The sequence below is a fragment of the Heteronotia binoei genome, chromosome 18, assembly GCF_032191835.1.
Source record: "Heteronotia binoei isolate CCM8104 ecotype False Entrance Well chromosome 18, APGP_CSIRO_Hbin_v1, whole genome shotgun sequence".
NCBI lineage: Eukaryota > Metazoa > Chordata > Lepidosauria > Squamata > Gekkonidae > Heteronotia > Heteronotia binoei.
This window is the reverse complement of record NC_083240.1, coordinates 10,331,823-10,352,742: the sequence shown is the minus strand read 5'-3', so window position 1 is coordinate 10,352,742 and position 20,920 is coordinate 10,331,823. Positions and strand designations below refer to the sequence as shown.

Below are 20,920 nucleotides of genomic sequence, written 5' to 3'. Positions count from 1 at the left end.
TGTAATTATTATTATTTTAAATTTTACAAACAACGTTATTAAGAACATTCAAAAGAATACAGAGATAAATGTGAGTCACCAAATAAACTAATACAGCGACGAAAAATGTGAGATAAAATACAGTATCAATATATCCATGATCTGGCTTAAGAGGCTGAGAGCGCTCATTCATAACTGCATAATGCATAGTAAACCTAAAACATACACAGTAGCACCAAGGATACTATTTAAATTGAAAATCCAGATAAGGTAAGAAGCGGAAAAGCTGAATGAATGAATTAATGAATGAATGAATGAATGACCAGATAATAAAATAAATACGAAGACATAACAAAATTATAGAAGAGCGATTTATAAAATAGAAAACTACACCCTCAAAACCGTATAGAAAGAATACTTAACCAGTAATTATTGTATTTATTGGAGGGTATGATGTTTCTCATCTTCTCTGCCATTGTGCTTTTCTCCCCACCCAACCCCTCAGTCTTAATTTCAGGGCTCGTGATCCATAAGGGTAGCCCCAAATGTTTGGCCCCCCCATAGGAATGCCAGCCTCCAGTTGGGACCCGGGGATCCCCTGGAATTACAGCTCATCTCCAGACCACAGAGATCAGTTCCCCTGGAGAAAATGGAGACTTTGGAGGGTGGACTCTATGGCACTCTGTACCCCACTGAAGTTCCTGTCCTTTCTAGGCTCCACCCCCAAATCTCCAGAAACTAACCCCCCCCCCCAGCAGCCAGGGGAGACCTGGCAACCCTGCCTCCCAAATGATGCAGAAACACTGCCACAGCTCAGTGGGGAGAGTATCTATCCACTTGGCATGCAGAAAGTCCCAGGTTCAATCCCCATAGCCTCCAATATGGATCAACTTGGAAGTGATGGGAAAGACCTCAGCCTGAGACCCTGGAGAGCCGCTGCCAGTCTGAGAAGACAGTCCCGACTTGGATGGAGAAGGAGGAGGAGGAGGAGAAGAAGAAATTGGATTTATATCCCACCCTCCACTCTGTGTCAGAGTGGCTCACAATCTCTTTTCCCTTCCTCCCCCACGACAGACCCCCTGTGAGGTGGGTGGGACTGAGAGAGCTCTCATAGCAGCTGCTTTTTCAAGGACAACTCCTGCAAAAGCAATGGCTGACCCAAGGCCATTCCAGCAGCTGCCAGTGGAGGAGTGGGGGATCAAACCCGGTTTTGCCAGATAAGAGAGCTATGGCTGACCCAAGGCCATTCCAGCAGGTACAAGTGGAGGAGCGGGGGATCAAACCCGGTTCTCCCAGATAAGAGAGCTATGGCTGACCCAAGACCATTCCAGCAGCTGCAAGTGGAGGAGTGGGGGATCAAACCCAGTTCTCCCAGATAAGAGAGCTATGGCTGACCCAAGGCCATTCCAGCAGCTGCCAGTGGAGGAGTGGGGGATCAAACCCGGTTCTCCCAGATAAGAGAGCTATGGCTGACCCAAGGCCATTCCAGCAGCTGCCAGTGGAGGAGTGGGGGATCAAACCCGGTTCTCCCAGATAAGAGAGCTACGGCTGACCAAAGGCCATTCCAGCAGCTGCAAGTGGAGGAGTGGGGGATCAAACCCGGTTCTCCCAGATAAGAGAGCTATGGCTGACCCAAGGCCATTCCAGCAGCTGCCAGTGGAGGAGTGGGGGATCAAACCCGGTTCTCCCAGATAAGAGAGCTATGGCTGACCCAAGGCCATTCCAGCAGCTGCCAGTGGAGGAGTGGGGGATCAAACCCGGTTCTCCCAGATAAGAGAGCTATGGCTGACCCAAGGCCATTCCAGCAGCTGCCAGTGGAGGAGTGGGGGATCAAACCCGGTTCTCCCAGATAAGAGAGCTATGGCTGACCCAAGGCCATTCCAGCAGCTGCCAGTGGAGAAGTGAGGAATCAAACCTGGTTCTCCCAGATAAGAGTCCCCGCACTTAACCAAACAAAGTTTCCCTATCAGTCAAAGATATGAAACAGTGATGTGGAAACGGTATAATCCAGGGGTGGCCAACGGTAGCTCTCCAGATGTTTTTGCCTACAACTCCCATCAGCCCCAGCCAGCATGGCCAATGGCTGGGGGTGAAGGGAGTTGGAGGCGAAAAACATCTGGAAAGCTACCGGTGGCCACCCCTGGTATAATCTAATCAGGGCTTTTTTTGTAGCAGGAACTTCTTTGCATATGAGGCCCCACCCCCTTGATGTAACCCATCCTCCAAAAGCTTACAGGGCCTACTGTAATTACTGTAGGGTGTAAATATTGTAATTATTATCATTTTAAATTTTACAAACAACGTTATTAAGAACATTCAAAAGAATACAGAGATAAATGTGAGTCACCAAATAAACTAATACAGCGACGAAAAATGTGAGATAAAATACAGTATCAATATATCCATGATCTGGCTTAAGAGGCTGAGAGCGCTCATTCATAACTGCATAATGCGTAGTAAACCTAAAACATACACAGTAGCACCAAGGATACTATTTAAATTGAAAATCCAGATAAGGTAAGAAGCGGAAAAGCTGAATGAATGAATGAATGAATGAATGAATGAATGAATGAATGAATGAATGAATGAATGAGTGACCAGATAATAAAATAAATACGAAGACATAACAAAATTATAGAAGAGCGATTTATAAAATAGAAAACTACACCCTCAAAACCGTATAGAAAGAATACTTAACCAGTAATTATTGTATTTATTGGAGGGTATGATGTTTCTCATCTTCTCTGCCATTGTGCTTTTCTCCCCACCCAACCCCTCAGTCTTAATTTCAGGGCTCGTGATCCATAAGGGTAGCCCCAAATGTTTGGCCCCCCCATAGGAATGCAGCCTCCAGTTGGGACCCGTGGATCCGCTGGAATTACAGCTCATCTCCAGACCACAGAGATCAGTTCCCCTGGAGAAAATGGAGGCTTTGGAGGGTGGACTCTATGGCACTCTGTACCCCACTGAAGTTCCTGTCCTTTCTAGGCTCCACCCCCAAATCTCCAGAAACTAACCCCCCCCCCAGCAGCCAGGGGAGACCTGGCAACCCTGCCTCCCAAATGATGCAGAAACACTGCCACAGCTCAGTGGGGAGAGTATCTATCCACTTGGCATGCAGAAGGTCCCAGGTTCAATCCCCATAGCCTCCAATATGGATCAACTTGGAAGTGATGGGAAAGACCTCAGCCTGAGACCCTGGAGAGCCGCTGCCAGTCTGAGAAGACAGTCCCGACTTGGATGGAGAAGGAGGAGGAGGAGGAGAAGAAGAAATTGGATTTATATCCCACCCTCCACTCTGTGTCAGAGTGGCTCACAATCTCTTTTCCCTTCCTCCCCCACGACAGACCCCCTGTGAGGTGGGTGGGACTGAGAGAGCTCTCATAGCAGCTGCTTTTTCAAGGACAACTCCTGCAAAAGCAATGGCTGACCCAAGGCCATTCCAGAAGCTGCCAGTGGAGGAGTGGGGGATCAAACCCGGTTTTGCCAGATAAGAGAGCTCTGGCTGACCCAAGGCCATTCCAGCAGGTGCAAGTGGAGGAGTGGGGGATCAAACCTGGTTTTCCCAGATAAGAGAGCTATGGCTGACCCAAGGCCATTCCAGCAGGTGCAAGTGGAGGAGCGGGGGATCAAACCTGGTTTTCCCAGGTAAGAGAGCTCTGGCTGACCCAAGGCCATTCCAGCAGGTGCAAGTGGAGGAGTGGGGGATCAAACCTGGTTTTCCCAGATAAGAGAGCTATGGCTGACCCAAGGCCATTCCAGCAGGTACAAGTGGAGGAGCGGGGGATCAAACCTGGTTTTCCCAGGTAAGAGAGCTCTGGCTGACCCAAGGCCATTCCAGAAGGTGCAAGTGGAGAAGTGGGGGATCAAACCAAGTTCTCCCAGATAAGAGAGCTATGGCTGACCCAAGGCCATTCCAGCAGCTGCCAGTGGAGGAGTGGGGTATCAAACCCGGTTCTTCCAGATAAGAGTCCGCACACTTCATCACTACACCAAACTGGCTCTCCAAACCGGCTCCGGTTCAGTAGAAGGCACCTTCCTGCGTTTGTGTGTTCAGTCTCCATTTCAGCCCTCTAAGGACAGGACTGGCTAAGCAGGCTGGTAGCAAGTTGTTGATGTTTGCTTCCCCGGTCTTTCCCCCTCTGCCGATCACATGCTTTTTCTTGGGCGCCTGCCGGACGTTGAGTCACTCTAAGAATAGAGGTCCCTTCGGAACTCATTAATATTTCTGGGTTTGAACGTACCGTATGCAAGCAGGTGTTTTTTTTTTTAAAGGCTCACACAGACACCCCATATAACCTACACTGTGTTGCATTCCCAAACCCCTTTCTTTAGAGCAGAGGTCGGCCTCTGTGGGTTGTGGGCTCAAACCCCCTTGAAGGATAGCTGATCTTCCCAACCACAAAACTTGGGGGGCGGGGAGAAGAGTGGGGGTGGTTAAGAGTGGCAGCTACAGCAATGGGACTTCCCCAGGGTCTACTTTAGGGTGTGAAAATTTGCACCTGAAGCCCATCCAATCTTGCCTTACCAAAGCCGACTGCTGGCAGCAATGCTTTCAAACCAAGTGTTCTGGGCCAGGGCCTGAGAAATTAATTCTGGGGCAAGTCGTTTGAGCTGCCTGAGCTTAGGGAGCTCTGTAGTGAATTTTGATGTAGAGGTTCTGGGTTCAGATCCTCACTTAAGAGCTTCAGAAGAGCCCTGCTGGATCAGAGCAGTGGTCCATCTAGCCCAGCACCCTGTCTCATACAGCGGCCAACCGCTTCCTCTGGAGGACCAACAACTGGGCAGAGAGGCCGAAGCCTTTGCTTGATGTGGCCTCCTGGCTTTGGGATTCAGAGGTTGACTGCCTGTGAATGTGGAGGTTCTCCTCAGCCATGGCCAGTAGCTATTGATAAACTTCTCAGGGGTGCCGAACTCATTTGTTATGACGGCCGGATCAGACATAAATGAGACCTTGCTGGGCTGAGCCATGTCAGGCTGGGCCATGTGTGTACCTATTTAAGAGAGGCTTTGCTCTGTAGCTCTGCTGTGCGATTGAGCAAGCCTGGCAAAGCAAGCTGTGATGCAGAAGGAAGCAAGAGAGAGGGAGAAGGAAACAGATGACAGCCGGTCGCTCAAGGGTCTGATAGGAACCCTCTGGGGGCCTGATTCGGCCCTTGGGCTGCATGTTTGACACCCCTGCTCTATCAAATCCTGTTTTAAAGCTCTGGCCAGAATAGGGTTGCCAATCCCCAGGTGGAGACAGGGGATCCCCCAGTTTGGAGGCCCTCCCCTCACTTCAGGGTCATCAGAAAGCCACTCCATTATTCCCTATGGAGACCGATTCCCGTACGGCAGGGGTGGCCAACGGTAGCTCTCCAGATGTTTTTTGCCTACAACTTCCATCAGTCCCAGCCAGCATGTACAGTATAATGGTGAATTGATCTGCAGGTCTCTGGGACTCTTGAGGGCCTGTTTTTTGAGGCAGAGGCACCAAGTTTGCCACATAGCGTCGAGTGCCTCTCTTCAAAACACCCTCCAAATTTCAAAAAGATGAGACCAGAGAGTCCACTTCTGTGAGCCCCAAAAGAAGGCATCCCTATCCTTATTTCTAACGGAGGGAAGGCATTGAAAAGGTGTGCAGTCCCTTTAAATGTGGTAGCAAATATGACTGGTCACCTGCAGTGTTCAATTGGAGTTCAGTTATGCTTGTCACACCCTTGCTCCCGGCTCCACCTCCAACGTCTCCTGGCTCCACCCCCAAATTCCCCAGATATTTCTTGAATTGGACTTGGATGAAGCAAAAGGTTTGGCAGGCCTTCATATGGACCATATTCTTTTATACCAAGTCAGCAGAACCTGGTTCTGCCCAGCCCAGTAGTGTCCATTCAGAGGGGCAGCCAAAATATGAGGCAGAGGCAGGGTTGCCAACCTGGCTGGGTTACAACTAACAGAGATAAGTTCACCTAGAGAAAGATGGCTGCTTTGGAAGGTGGGGCTTTATGGCATTATGCCCCGCCCGCTGAGGCCCCTCCCCCTCCCCAAACCCCACCCTCCTCAGACTCCATTTCCTAAAGCCCCAGGTATTTCCCAACCCAGAGCTGGCAATCCTAGGCAGAGGTATTTTGTAGCCCAGTATCTTGAGATCTTGTCCAGAGGAGACACCAGGACTGTGATCTCACACACACACATGGGTAGGGAATGTTGGCTCTCCAGTTGTTTTTTGCCTACGACTCCCATCAACCCCAGCCATTGGCCATGCTGGCTGGGGGTGATGGGAGTTGTAGGCCAAAAACATCTGGAGAGCCAGCGTTTCCTACCCCTGCACTAGATAAAGCACTTTCAATCTACTTTTGGTGCACTTTCCAACTGGATTTTTACTGTGTGAACTGGCAAGATCCAGTTGGAAAATGCATTGAAAGTGGATCAAAAGTGCATTACTTAGTGTCTGTGATCTCAGCCCAGGAGTCTTCTGCTCTCAAGGCTTACTGTCGTATGCTCCTTCCTTCCTGGTCGCCTGGCAGAAATTCTCCCTCGCCACAGGTGACCAGCGGCTCCCCCCTGGCCGAGCCTCTATTACATCCGCCCCTTGCTGCCAAACTGTGAAGAAAATGGGGACACTCAGACAATGCCTTGGGCTCTGGAGTAGCTGGATAAAAAAGAAAAATGCCTTCTCTCCCCCCCCGCCCCAACCCCAAGTTGCTTTGATTTTTTTCCAAGAGGATGCTCTAAAAGACTGCAGACGATAACAATGCAGAAAGCGTGAACCCTCTTTAACACGTTCTGCTGATTAAATTGCTCCCGGGAAGGAGGGGCGCAATAAAAAATTGTGGCGCGTACCAAGCGCTATCAAAACCGGTGTTTAATAACCAACTGCCTGGAGCGTGTATGAATAAGAGGTCCTGTTTAACTTTTGATGAGGTTTCCTTAATGCACCTAATATATATGCAACAGAGGTCCCTTGAACACCATGCGTGCGCTCTCTTGTACTGAGCCCAGCCTTTGATTCGACAAGTCTTGGGTCCTCAGACTGGCAGAGGTTTCCACCTCCAAACCTGGGCTGCCCTTCATACAAAGCCGGTCTGTAGGCCCTGAGCTACGGTCATCGTGTCTCTCTCATTTCTACCACTCATATGCCCTCATCCTGGGCTTTTTTTTTTTGTAGAAAAAAGCCCAGCAGGAACTCATTTGCAAATTAGGCCACACCCCCTGACAGCGCCATTGTTTAACGTGGGGCTTTTTTAAGAGAAAAGGCCCAGCAGGAATTCATTTGCATATTAGGCCACACATCCCGACAGCACCATTGTTTCATGCAGGGCTTTTTTTTAAGGAAAAGCCCAGCAGGAACTCATTTGCATATTAGGCCACACACCCCTGACAGCACCATTGTTCCACACAGGGGTTTTTTGTATAAAAAGCCCAGCAGGAGCTCATTTGCATATTAGGCCACACCCCCTGACAGCACCATTGTTCCACACAGGGGTTTTTTGTATAAAAAGCCCAGCAGGAGCTCATTTGCATATTAGGCCACACCCCCTGACAGCACCATTGTTCGATGCGGGGCTTTTAATGGATAAAAGGCCCAGCAGAAGCTCATTTGCATATTGTTTCACGCGGGTGGTTTATTTTTAAAAGCCCAGCAGGACTCATTTGCATATTAGGCCACACACCCCAACAGCACCATTTTCCACAGAGGACTTTTTTGTAGAAAAAGCCCAGCAGGAATTCATTTGCATATCAGACCACACCCCCTGACAGCACCATTGTTTCACATAGGACTTTTTGGTAGGAAAAACCCAGCTGAAACATATTTGCGTATTAGGCCACACCCCGTGGTGACAAGCCAGCCAGAACTGTGTTCCTGCTCAAAAAAAAAGCCCTGCCCTCATCCCACTAAGCTGCCCTAAGCCTGCTTTGGTGGGGAGGGCGGGATGTAAACCGAATAAATGAATAAATAAGAGGCTGAAGGCAGCAGACGTGGCTGGGATGATCTCACTGTCTTTCTTACGACGGCCCTGCAAGGTAGTCTAGGCTGAGAACCAAATTATGGGGTTGCTAGGTGAGGCCAACAAGCGGGGGGGGGGGGGGGAAAGCTTTCTAGGAGGCTCTGGGAGAGGGAACTCCAAAATGAGTTCCTGAGAGCTGCGCTTACATTTAAAGGGACTGTGTTCCTTTTAAATGTTTTCTTTCTGTTGGAAATAATGGAGGGTGGGAGCACCTTTGGGGGCTCATAGAATTGGACCTCCTGGGCCAATCTTTTTGAAACTTGAGTTTTTTTGAAGAGAGGCACCAGCAGCTATGCTGAAAATTTGGCATGTCTATCTTGAAAAACAGCCCCTCACCGAGCCCCAGATTCCCATGGGTTGATTATTATACCCTATGAGGTCTAGTCTCCACAGAGTATAATGGAGTGCCCAGCAGCTATCTCTCCCCCCCCCCTCCCACTGACTTTCTGATAGCTCTGAAGTGGGTGGAAGGGCTTCAGACCAGGGAATCCCCTGCCTCAAATTGGGGATTGGCAACCCTGCCCTGCCTGTGGTAACAAATCCGTCAGGGCCCGCACCTCCACCGGGAGCTGATTCCACCAGGTTGGGGCCAGGGCCAAGCCGGACGTCCTTGGGGCCAGAGATGACCAAAAGGTGTTGGTTGGCCAATCGCAACACTCTTCGGGGCTCATATGTGGAGAGGCGGTCCCACAAGTATGTCGGTCCCAGGCCGCGTAAGGGTTTGAATGTCAATACTAAAACCCTGAAACGGATTCGGTAGTCAACCGGTAACCCGTGCAGTGCGTACAGCATCGGTCAGCTGCTTGCCCGTACAGGCAATCCAGTTAAGAAGAAGAAGATATTGGATTTATATCCCGCCCTCCACTCCGAAGAGTCTCAGAGCGGCTCACAATCTCCTTTACCTTCCCCCCGCCCCCACAACAGACACCCTGTGAGGTAGATGAAGATATTGGATTTATATCCCGCCCTCCACTCCGAAGAGTCTCAGAGCGGCTCACAATCTCCTTTACCTTCCTCCTCCACAACAGACACCCTGTGAGGTGGGTGGGGCTGAGAGGGCTCTCACAGCAGCTGCCCTTTCAAGGACAACTCCTAGGAGAGCTATGGCTGACCCAAGGCCATGCTAGCAGGTGCAAGTGGAGGAGTGGGGAATCAAATCCGGTTCTCCCAGATAAGAGTCCGCACACTTACCCACTACTCCAAACTGGCTCTCTAAGAGCCGCGCTGCCGCGTTTTGCACCAGTTGAAGTTTCCGGATCAGCCTCAAGGGCAAGCCTGCGTAGAGTGAGTTACAGTAGTCCATGACCATTCCATGGATTGCTGTAGCTAGGTCCTGGGATTTCAGATAGGGCATCAGCTGTTTGGGCTGCTGCAGATGGTGAAAGGCAGATCGCGCAACTGTTGTGACCTGGGCCTCCATAGAAAGGGAGGCATCCAGTGTCACCCCCAGACTCCTCACTTTCTGAGCTGGCACCAAAGGGACGCCATCTAGGGTGGGTAGTCGGATGCCCGATCCTGGTCCCCCCCCCCCCCGACCCAGGTACAGGACCTCCGTCTTGATTGGATTTAGCTTCAGCCAGCTTGACTGCAACCAACCTGCCACGGCTTCTAATGCCCTGGTTAGATGGTCTGAAGCGGTGTCCGAATGGCTGCCCATCGGCAGATAGAGCTGGGTGTCATCTGCATATTGGTGACAGCCCAGCCCAAAACCTCAGGCAATCTGGGCAAGGGGGCGCATGTAGATGTTAAACATCACTGGTGAGAGAATAGCTCCCTGCAGCACACCAGATTCAAGTGGGTGCCGCCAAGAGGTCTGCTCACCAATCGCCACCCTTTGTCCCCCGACCATGGAGAAAGGAGGAAAGCCACCCCTTGAACACCGACGTCGGCAAGGCGGTGGGGTCATAAGATCATAATCGACCGTGTTGAACGCTGCTGAGAGATCTAAAAGCAATAGCAGCGCTGACCCGCCTCGATCCAGATGCCTTCTAAGGTCATCTGTGAGGGCGACCAGAGCAGTCTCCGTCCCATGACCAAGGCGGACTGGAAGGGATCGAGGGCAGAAGTATCTTCCAGGAAGCCTTGAAACTGCTCTGCCACCGCTTTCTCAGTTACCTTACCCAGGAACGGTAAGTTCGAAACTGGGCTGTAAGATGGCTTTTTCAAAAGCGGACGGACCACTGCCTCTTTATGTTTAGCCGGAAAAGTCCCTGTTTCCGAGGAAAGGTTAATAATATCAACACCGGTTTTGCAACCGCAGAAGTCTTATCGCACATTGTTCTGGTCGGCTTGGTGGCTGCCTTTCATCCCAAGAATTCCCCATGCTGAGACAAATCGGTGACGCTTGCAGAATCGTTGCACGGATTTCCCTGTGGGTTCTGGGTTCCTTGCTGTTTATTTTTGAGCTGCGGTCCTGCCCTTGTGCCGCCCTCTTATTTTTATTTTTTTTTTAAATCTGATTTTGGTTCAAACTGTCTGCAGTCTGCCGCCCTTCTCAGTGTGCATCTCTCTTTCAGGTCCCTGTTGGCACACAGGGGCGTAAACGCATCGGTTCAGTCGGGTGTCTGCATCAGAGCCGCTCTGGGTTCCTGGAGGGATGTACTCACATGCTGGGCTGGGCTGGGAACATGCAAAGACGCAGCCAGAGACACACTGAGAGAGAAATGAATGGGCTAACTGTCTTAAACTTCTCCAGCATCAGTCCCGAAATCAATTTCACTCAGTTGAGAGAAACGGGGCGGTTGGGGAAAGAGACTCAGGCCGGCCAGAAGCGAGCCACAGAGCAGTAACCGAATGGGGTAAAGCCGTTTGTCCCCTAGCCTACCCAATTAAATTCTGCTCCTGCAGCTTGGGTACCAACCACCTAAGGTACTGGTGGAAAATAATGATTTGCTCCAGCAGTGACATTTTGAAAAATAGCCACGGCTGCTGTACTTTGTGTTCTAGCGCGATTTTTGCCGCCTCTCAAAGACCAGCTGGGAGTAGCTGTCTTGCTTCATAGCCCGGGGGCTGGAATCGGTATTTCAGATCGCGGCAGAGCTGAGAGCTCTTTCTCTGCTGGCTGCGTGGAGGTAGCAGCTGACTGGCACTGTCTGGCTGCGTCTTTTCAGTGCATGGCGGCTTGCGGTGATCTGCTTGGAGGGGTTGCCTTTGGGGGGGGGGCGATCTCGCTGTGCAGCAGGATTGAGTGGTATAGCCCTTGCTGGACTCTACCACTCCAGAGTACAAGAGGTGGGGTGCGTGTTGGAAGTTGCTCCCGTATCAAAGCAATTCCCTGCCCCTGGAAAGTTAGCTCATCAAGGTGAATGTGAGGAAGTGTCTTTCTCCCTGACACTCTGTGTGTGGAGGGATTTTATTTTGCAGGGGGTGGGTGAATGATCCTCCTGTTGGTACAGCCAGTTTGGTGTAGTGATTAAGTGCTCAGGCTCTTATCTGGAAGAACCGGGCTTGATTCCCCACTCCTCCGCTTGCACCTGCTGGAATGGCCTTGGGTCAGCCATAGCTCTCACAAGAGTTGTCCTTGAAAGGGCAGCTGCTGTGAGAGCCCTCTCAGACCTACCCACCTCACAGGGTGTCTGTTGTCAGGGGGCGGGGGAAGGTAAAGGAGACTGCAACCGCTCTGAGATTCAGAGTATAGGGTGGGATATAAATCCAATCATAGCCATCCTCACAATCAAGCTTATTCACAGCAGAAGCCAGCAAAAACAATGCAGATAAAACCAATGCTAGTTACAGTAACCCATATAAATTGTGCTAAGAAAACAGAGGTAAAATTGCTACAATCATTTGTAAAACATACATACAGTTTTTAGTGGGATTAAACATTTTTTTAAAAAAAACTACCGACTAAGAAAGAGAGAAAGAAAATGCCTAGCTATTACCCTTCAGAGCGATGAGTGACTTTCTAGTTCTAGTGGCAAGCCAGCCAAATTTAGCTAATTGGAGTATAACCCTAGGGTTCCTGTCATTCAGAAGATTTCTTCAGCTGTTGCATTGTTAGATTAAGAGCGGTAGGCAAGATTGCAGGAAAAGGAAGGATTTCACGGTGAATGTTGTACACCTTGCAGTCATACAGGAGGGCGTGCACTAAATCCAATGTCTTCAGTATCTGTTTCTTCAGGGAAGGCCTTATGTGGATGACGTCTGAACAGGCAGCGATTCAGGGGGACATCAACCTTTCAGGTTTGCAAATTGCTCCATTAAAATAGGCAGCTGCAATGGATAAGGGAAATTCTATACTGGGAGGTGTTAGGAAAGGGATTGATTCTAGCTTAGACGGCTTTAAAAGGAGGGATTAGACCAGGGGTGGCCAAACTGTGGCTCGGGAGCCACATGTGGCTCTTTCACACATATTGTGTGGCTCTTGAAACCTCCACCACCCTGTCAGCTTGCTTGGAGAAGGTATTTGTCTTTTTAAATCCCTTCTCCAAGCCAAGCCAGCCGTGGCTTGTAGACTGCATCTAAAGTTAAAGTTGCCTTCTTTCCACCTCTCCCTCCCCATCTATTTGCCCTCCTTCCTTTCCTTCTCTCCCTCCTGTCTTGCGGCTCTCAAACACCTGATGTGCTGGTCTTGTGGCTCTGAATCCGCTGACATTTATTCTGTGTGGCTCTTACAGTAAGCAAGTTTGGCCGCTCCTGGATTGGATGAATCTAAGGTTGTTAGCTATAGTGACTAGGTCAGGGGTGTCAAACTCATTTGTTGTGAGGGCCGGCTCTGACATAAATGAGACCTTGTTGGGCCGGGCCATGTGTATACCTATTTAAGATTAGGTAGCAGAGATATAAACTTTATAAAGGACACAGACAAACGCAATTAAAGATTTTTTTTAAAAAAAACCCTTAAAATAAAACATGCTTAAAACATTAGCATTTGTTGGTCTTAAAGGTGCTTTCTTTGTATCTCTCCCGTGGGCTCCAGGGAACTGGGCAAAGGAAGCTCTGGTTCTTTCTTTCCTTCCCCAGAGGGCCAGGAGGAGGAGGAGCCTCAGCCAGTAGAAGGAAGTCTTGGCTCAGTAGCTCTGCTGTGCGATTGAGAGAGCCTGGCAAAGCAAGGTCTGCCTCCCCCCTTCCTCCCCAAGGGAGGATCCTCGGCCAATGGAGAAAATAGAGACTTTGCTCTGTAGCTCCTGTGCAACTGAGCAAGCCTTGCAAAGCAAGCTGTTATGCAGAAGGAAGCAAGAGAGTGGGAGAAGATGACAGCCAGTTACTCGGGGGCCTGATAGGAGCCCCTCTGAGGGCCTGATTCGGCCCCCGTGCTGCATGTTTGACACCCTTGGACTAGGTGGAACCTCCCTGTTCAGAGGCATTATACCTCTGGATGCCAATTGTTGGGAGGGGTGCAGTATCCAGGGGGAGGGAGACTTTGGCTCTGGGCCACCTTCTTGTAGACTTTTGGGGGGTATCTGCTTAGCCCCTGTAGGAAACAGGATTCTGGACTAGATGAGGTTTTTGGCCTGATCCCAAAGGGATGTGAGCAGAGCTGGGATGCAGAGTTTCCCCATTCTTGCTCCTTCCTTGCTGGTAGGAACTAAGAAAAGGTGGAGCTGCCAAATTCAGCAGGTTGAAGGTCTTGCTGGGTTGGGGGAGTAAATAAGAAGGCTGGAGCCCCTGAAATTTTTTTTTTTGCTTGGGTTGACCAATCAAGAAGCTTCCTGCTTGCCTGTCTTTCACAGAGAGCTAATATTGCTCACACTCAGAGGTGGAATTCTAGCAGGAGCTCCTTTGCATATTAGGCCACACACCCCTGATGTAGCCAGTCCTCCAAGAGCTCGCAAGGCTCTTTTCTGTAAGCTCTTGGAGGATTGGCTACATCAGGGAGGTGTGGCCTAATATGCAAAGGAGCTTCTGCTAGAATTCAACCCCAGCTCATATTTGTTCTCCCTTCTCTGCCGGTTGAAGGTGCTGTGCTTTCACAGGCCCTGGTGACAATAGACTAGCCCACAACCCCTAAGGTTGCTGGTTCAAGCCCCGGAGTCCCCAACACTTATTGATTGATTGACTGATTCCTTGTCCTTATATATACCCTGCCTTTCACCCCCAGTGGGAACCCAAAGGGGCTTTTATCATTCTCCCCTCCTCTGTCTGGGAAGCAGACGATGTTGAGAGTATGTGACTGGCCCGAGGTCACCCAGCGAGCTTCCATAGCACGAGTTGGGATTTGAACCTGGATTTCCCAGGTCCTCGTCCGAGCCTTTAGCCACTACACCAAGTGGGCTCTTAGAACCCAACGATGTACAAATTGGGCGGTAGCACAGTCCTCTGTTGATTTTCCCCCTTTTTGCGAATGTGTTTGTGATTGGGCTTCGCTGTGGACGACTCACTTCTTCTCTTGTGGTTTGTGTGGCTTTTCCCCCCAGTGGAAGAATTGAGGAAATTGTTAACTCAAGGGAGAGGGTGATTTCGAAACCGAGAAACCACATACGCAGGGCTTTTATTAGGTTTTAGATTGATGGCGTCCCTCGAAGACCAAAATTGATTTTGATGGAGGGGAAATAAAAATGTGTTTGTTTCCTGGAGGGGAAACGGCAGCAATCCCCAATCTGTGGGCACCTTCATCGGTTGCAAGAGAGTCGTTCGTGTTTTGTAAGACGTTTGATTGATGCGGTAAAACCAACCGGGATCAATGGTTTGGTTTCATAGAGGAGGTTGCCTACTGCGTCTCTGCATGATTTAGAGCAGGGGTGTCAAACTCGTTTTGTTATGAGGGCGGAATTTGACATAAATGAGACCTTGAGGGGCCAGGCCATGTGTGTACCTATTTAAGATTAAGTAGCAGAGATATGCATTTTATAAAGAACACAGACAAACACAACTATTTATTTTTAAAAAACTTAAAACATGCTTAAAACGTTATCACTCATTGGTCTTAAAGGTGCTTTCTTTGTATTTCTCCTAGGGGATCCATGGAACTGGGCAAAGGAAGCTCTAGCTCTTTCTTTCCTTCCTCAGGGACGGGTGGGGGGGGGAAGCCTCAGTCAATAGAAGGAAGAGAGGTTTGGTTCAGTAGCTCTGCTGTGTGATTGAGAGAGCCTGGTGAAACAAACTATTCTTCCCCCCTTCCTCCCCAAGGGAGGAGCCTCAGCCAATGGAGAAAATAGAGGATTTGCTCTGTAGCTTCTGTGCAACTGAGCAAGCCTGGCAAAGCAAGCTGTTATGCAGAAGGACGTAAGAGAGAGGGAGAAGGAAGCAGATGACAGCCAGTTGCTCAGGGGCCTGATAGGAGCCCTCCGAGGGCCTGATTCAACCCCCAAACTGGATGTTTGACACCCCTGATTTAGGCCTTGTTTAGGTTCCAGTCGGTCTGTATGCAGATGGCTCTGTTGTGTCTCTGGCTAATTCAGTCAGATCAGATACAGAGGTGCCTGCCTGCAGAGGAGGCTGCCTGCATGGTCTCTGCATGAGTCTGTGCTCTAGTTTTGCTTCCTTGCACTTGGGAGGCACTGTCTGACCAGCAACAAGTGAGGAAATATATCGGTGGGCTCCCTTTGTATTTGCGGTGTCAGAAGGGGAGAATGTCTCCTTTATTAGGAAAAGGAATTTTCTTTGAATATCAGCAGTTGGGGGCGGTAATGGAGGAATACTGCCTGAAAGACAGACTAATTTATCTCATCATGGTCTTATACACAAACCCAGACCAGTTGGGGCAGTATCATTTGGCTAAACTAAACTCAGGACTAAGGAAATCTATTATTAGAATCCTCTGAATTTTTCTTAAAGTTTAAAATCCGGTGTAGGACACAGGAAATAAGGCTGTACTATTAACAATATGGTTCAGAAGGAAGCTTAGGATCAAGAATTAGGGACTGTGGACTGTGCCACTGTCTACAGTTCATATTCTCTATTGCTGTAAATAAGTTCCTTGCGGCTTCTTTTGTAGCAGGAACTCCTTTGCATATTAGGCCACACACCCCTGATGTAGCCAGTCCTCCTGGAGCTTATAGTAAGCCCTGTAAGAAAAACGCTGTAAGCTCTTGGAGGATTGGCTAGATGGGGGGGCATGGTCTAATATGCAAAGGAGTTTCTGCTACAAAAAACCCCCAAATTTGCTTTTTTCAAAAGGTGCCTTGTTAATACTTTTTCCATGCTTCACCTCTGGCTGATTTCCAGATTTCTGCAAATCAAATCCTGTGGCATTCTCTATCAGAATTCCCGTTCCGTTGATTGCATTGATTTATTCTACATAGGCCGCCTTGAATCCTAAAAGTGGATGATGACAGAAATAAATAAAATTGGACCGGGGTGCGGGTCTCTGGGAAGAGACCCAGAACAGCGTAGTGATTAAGAGCGTCGGACTAGTATCTGGGAAACCGGGATTTGAATTCCCACTCATGCCATGGAAGCTGGCTGGGTCATAGACTTTCAGCCTAGCCTACCTCACAGGGTTGTTGTGAGGATAAAATGGAGAGGAGAAGGATGTAATCTGCTTTGGGGTCCCCGTTGGGTGGAAAAGCGGGGTGGAAATGAATTAAATAAAGAGGATGGATTCAGGAGGGCAGCCGTGTTGGTTTGAAGCAGCAGAACAAAGTTTTCGAGTCCAGGGGGCAAGAGGAAGAGGAAGAAGAGGAGGAGGAGATGGAGGGGGATGATGGTTGATGATGATGATATTGGATTTATATCCCGCTCTATACTCTGAACCTCAGAGTCTCCGAGCGGTCACAATCTCCTCTACTTTCCTCCCCTACAACAGACACCCTGTGAGGTGGGTGGGGCTGAGAGAGCTCTGACAGCAGCTGCCCTTTCAAGGACAACCTCTGCCAGAGCTATGGCTGACCCAAGGCCATTCCAGCAGGTGCAAGTGGAGGAGTGGGGAATCTGCACACTTAACCACTACACCAAACTGGCCAACAACGTTTTATTCAGGGTATAAAAATTGTATGCGTATGAAAGCTTCTACCTTGGAGAAAACTTTATGGGTCTGAAAGGGGCTACTGCACTCAAACCTAGTTCTAAATAAAAACAAGGTGCTTATTTTCTTCTGTTCCCTTTTCCTGATGCATATTTCCCAGAAGTGCTGATTATCCTGCCATGGGGGAGGGGAAGTTCCTGCCCATAAGTTTTCCCTTGGGGGGCAATAAAGAGGGAGCCTAAGCTCCCTGCTCTTAGGGCCAGGCCTCCGATCTGAGCTTCCACATTCTCTCTCTTAAGGGTGGCATCTTTCCCCTCCCCTTCCAAGCTCTCTCTCTCTCTCTTGCTAAAGCACACATCCCTTTTGCTTTTTCCTACTTAATTAAACTCTCTCAACCTCTGTTGTAGCATTTATGCGAAACCTGTGCCCTGAAACGTAGGCGTGGGCTTTTGCGGCGATGACAGAAACGTTCTTTTGCAATAGGGGGGGGGGGGTAAAAAGAGAAGAAGAATTAGCTTGGCGTTGCATCCAGATGAACCCTGCGTCGCTTAAATTGACTCCGCGCTGCTACCGGGAGCAATTAGCAGTTGCCTTGAAGCTGTGCGTTCGAGACAAGTCCCCAGTGACGCAGCCTCTGGATCTGCCGGAGTGTTCCAGATGTCGTCTTTCACCCGAAGGCAAAAGGCGGCGTTTCTACAGCTATTTGCTGTAGGCGGCGGGGAATTGCCGCTTCTTAAACAAGCAGGGATTTTTGAGTTGAAAGGGGTATGACGTTTTCTGCCTTTCTTGCCGATCACTTTGAAGAGCCGGCGGGGCGTCGTGTTTGGGTTTGGACCGGGAAGGCCTGAGTTTCAAACCCCACTGTGCCATGAAGAACAGTGCTTCCTGGGAATGATAAGAGGGGGCACATTTGAAGGCGCACCTCCCGCTTCATGGGCCACTCATGAGTTAAAGCCTGGTTTTTGCTCTCTGCAGCATCACCACTGCTGATGGCCAGAAGGCAGTATTGCAGCTTTCAAGCCAGTAGGAGAGCCAGTTTGGTGTAGTGGTGAAGTGTGCGGACTCTTATCTGGGAGAACCGGGTTTGATTCCCCACTCCTCCACTTGCACCAGCTGGAATGGCTTTGGGTCAGCCATAGCTCTGGCAGGGGTTGTCCTTGAAAGGGCAGCTGCTATGAGAGCTCTCTCCAGCCCCACCCACCTCACAGGGTGACTGTTGTGGGGGAGGAAGGGAAAGGAGACTGTGAGCCGCTCTGAGACTCTTCGGAGTGGAGGGCGGGATATAAATCCAATATCTTCATCTACCTCACAGGGTGTCTGTTGAAGGGGGGGAGGTAAAGGAGATTGTGAGCCGTTCTGAGACTCCTCGGAGTGGAGGGCAGGATATAAATCCAATATCTTCATCTACCTCACAGGGTGTCTGTTGTGGGGGAAGAAGGTAAAGGAGATTGTGAGCCGCTCTGGGACTCTTCGGAGTGGAGGGCGGGATATAAATCCAATATCTTCATCTACCTCACAGGGTGTCTGTTGTGGGGGAGGAAGGGAAAGGAGATTGTGAGCTGCTCTGAGACTCTTCGGAGTGGAGGGCGGGATATAAATCCAATATCTTCATCTACCTCACAGGGTGTCTGTTGTGGGGGAGGAAGGTAAAGGAGATTGTGAGCCACTCTGAGACTCTTCGGAGTGGAGGGCGAGATATAAATCCAATATCTTCATCTTCTTCTTCCTTCTGACCTGGTGTAGGCTGAGCTGCTCACAGATATTCTTAAATGGCGAATCCAGCTGATAACAAATAGTCTTAAATGACAAATCAAACACAATTCTGTATCGGGAATGGATACCAGGGAACAGGGACTGCCCTTGATATGAAGATACAGCTGTCTTGCTGTGGTGTACATCAGGGGTGGCCAACGGTAGCTCTCCAGATGTTTTTTGCCTACAGCTCCCATCAGCCCCAGCCATCGGCCATGCTGGCTGGGGCTGATGGGAGTTGTAGGCAAAAAAACCATCTGGAGAGCTACCGTTGGCCACCCCTGGTTTACATTATATAGGCTGGAGTGGAGTGAACTGCATGCTGAGTAATTGCCATACTGGAGGGCAGAAAGGAAACGTCCACGCAATCTCTTCTTTGTGGCTGTGGGTGTCTTTTATTTCCCTTTATATGTAGCTTTGCTTGCTTACTAGAGCTACCTGTTATTAAGGCGCTTGGGAAAGTTGTACCATTTCCTCCCATTCGTGGCTTGTGGCACACTCTAGTATGGGCTTACTGGATGAACAGGGACCATGTCTCATTGGTCACACGTAGTTAGGGTTGCCAAGTCCAATTCAAGAAATATCTGGGCTGTTGGGGCATAAAATATGAAAGGCAGAGAACGTCTGTCGTGGCCGTTATCAATGTGGTTTGGTTATCTTACACAACCTTTTGACGTTTCCCTTTTCTTTTCCCTCCCCAGGGTGGTGAAGGAAGAGATTTCCGATGACAATGCAAAGCTACCGTGCTTTAACGGACGTGTCGTATCCTGGGTATGTTGAATTTAGCTGTGCGCTGTGGTCCGTGTGCAGCTAGAAAAGTTCTGGAGGCACGGGTTGCCGGGGGTTTCTGAGTTGGGAAACACCCGGAGATTTCAGGGGTGGGCCTGGGGAGGGTGGGGTTTTGGAGAGGGGAACCACCTCAGCTGGATATCATGATATAGAGTCAGTGGGGGGGGGGTTGTTTAAAAAAATCAGCAGGAACTCATTTGCATGTTAGGCCACACCCCCTGACGCCACTGTTGTTTCACACTACCTCAGCTGGATATTATGCTAAAGAGTCAGGGCTGTTTTATTTTTTAAAAAACAGCAGGAACTCATTTGCATATTAGGCCACACCCCCTGCTGCCAAGCCAGCTGGAACTGCATTCCTGCTCTCGAAAAAAAGCTCTGCATAGAGTACACCAGGGGTGTCAAACATGTTCCCCGGGGCCAGATCAGGCCCCCGGAGGGGTCCTATCAGGTCCTCGAGCAAATCAAAAGTAGGCTTGCGACTTACAGATACAGACACCTGAACAGCATGCTCGGGATTGCTACAGAACAGACATTGTCTCCAGTTTTTGATGCAATAATTCAGAACAAGAGGTGTCAGTGATCAGAATCCGTTAAATAGACGAAACAGTGCCAGAGTGCTAACGTTTTAAGCATGTTTTGTTTTAAGTTTTAAAAAAAATATTTAATTGTGCTTGTCTGTGTCCGTTACCTGGCATTACATTTCATGACACACATGGTCCTCCCCGACAAGGCCTCATTTATGTCAGATCTGGCCCTCATAACAAATGAGTTTAATACCCCCGGATACACCCTCTGAAGCAGCCATTTTCTCCAGGGATACTGATTTTGGTTGTCTGGAGAACTGTAACAGCAGTTCTCCAGACAGGTGCCCCCTGGAAGTTGGCAACTTTAGTGGGAGCCCAGGGAGATCTTACTAGATCCGTTGCTGGGCAGGGCTTGTGGTACCTGTTAGCACCTTCAGAAAAGGGAGGAGAATCCTTGGCAGTGCCGTGACTCAGGAAGGCGGCCTCTCCCAGGCATCTTTCACACACTTACAGGCTAGTCCTCGGGACAACACTGCTGAGAGATATGTTCATCCCGCCGACAGAACTTTTACAAGATGTTATCCCAGCTGCGATCTTGTTGAAAGGCTTGGGTTTGTTAGCCTCCTGCAGTTTTGCACAATACCCTGATTCACGTACATCTGCCCAGCCAGGGGCAGGGCTGGGGTTTTTGCCACCCTAGACCGCCCACACGGCCCCCCCCCCCATGGGGAGGCTGTGCGGTTCCTTTCATCCACCTGGGGGAAAGAGGCTGTGGGACTACTGTGCCTTGCTCTGAGGCCATCTCCCCTTGCAGGCGAGGCAGCTTCAGAGTGATGCCGCACCACCTCCTTCCTCGGCCCAGCTGTCATGCAGGGGAAAGGGCCATGGGACTGCCATGTCTCGCTCTGAGGCTCTCCCTTTGCAGGGAAAGCAGTTTCAGAGCAAGGCCGCTCTCCTCTGAGCCTGGCTCAGGGAAGCTGAGAGCAGCGGAGCGGTGGGAGAGGGCGCCTGAAGGCGCAGTTCCTTTCATCCGCCTGGGGGAA

At 49.8% G+C, this 20,920-nt stretch overlaps 1 protein-coding gene across 3 annotated transcripts in view; it reads left to right on the top strand.

Annotated features, from left to right (window-relative positions):
* DVL1 (dishevelled segment polarity protein 1) overlaps nt 1–20,920 on the top strand; it is a 196,933-nt gene that overhangs the window by 77,291 nt on the left and 98,722 nt on the right. For all 3 annotated transcript variants that reach the window (XM_060259153.1, XM_060259151.1, XM_060259152.1), the window contains exon 2: nt 19,263–19,332. In XM_060259153.1, the coding sequence (XP_060115136.1) occupies nt 19,263–19,332 (70 nt within the window). The remainder of the gene's footprint in view (nt 1–19,262; nt 19,333–20,920) is intronic.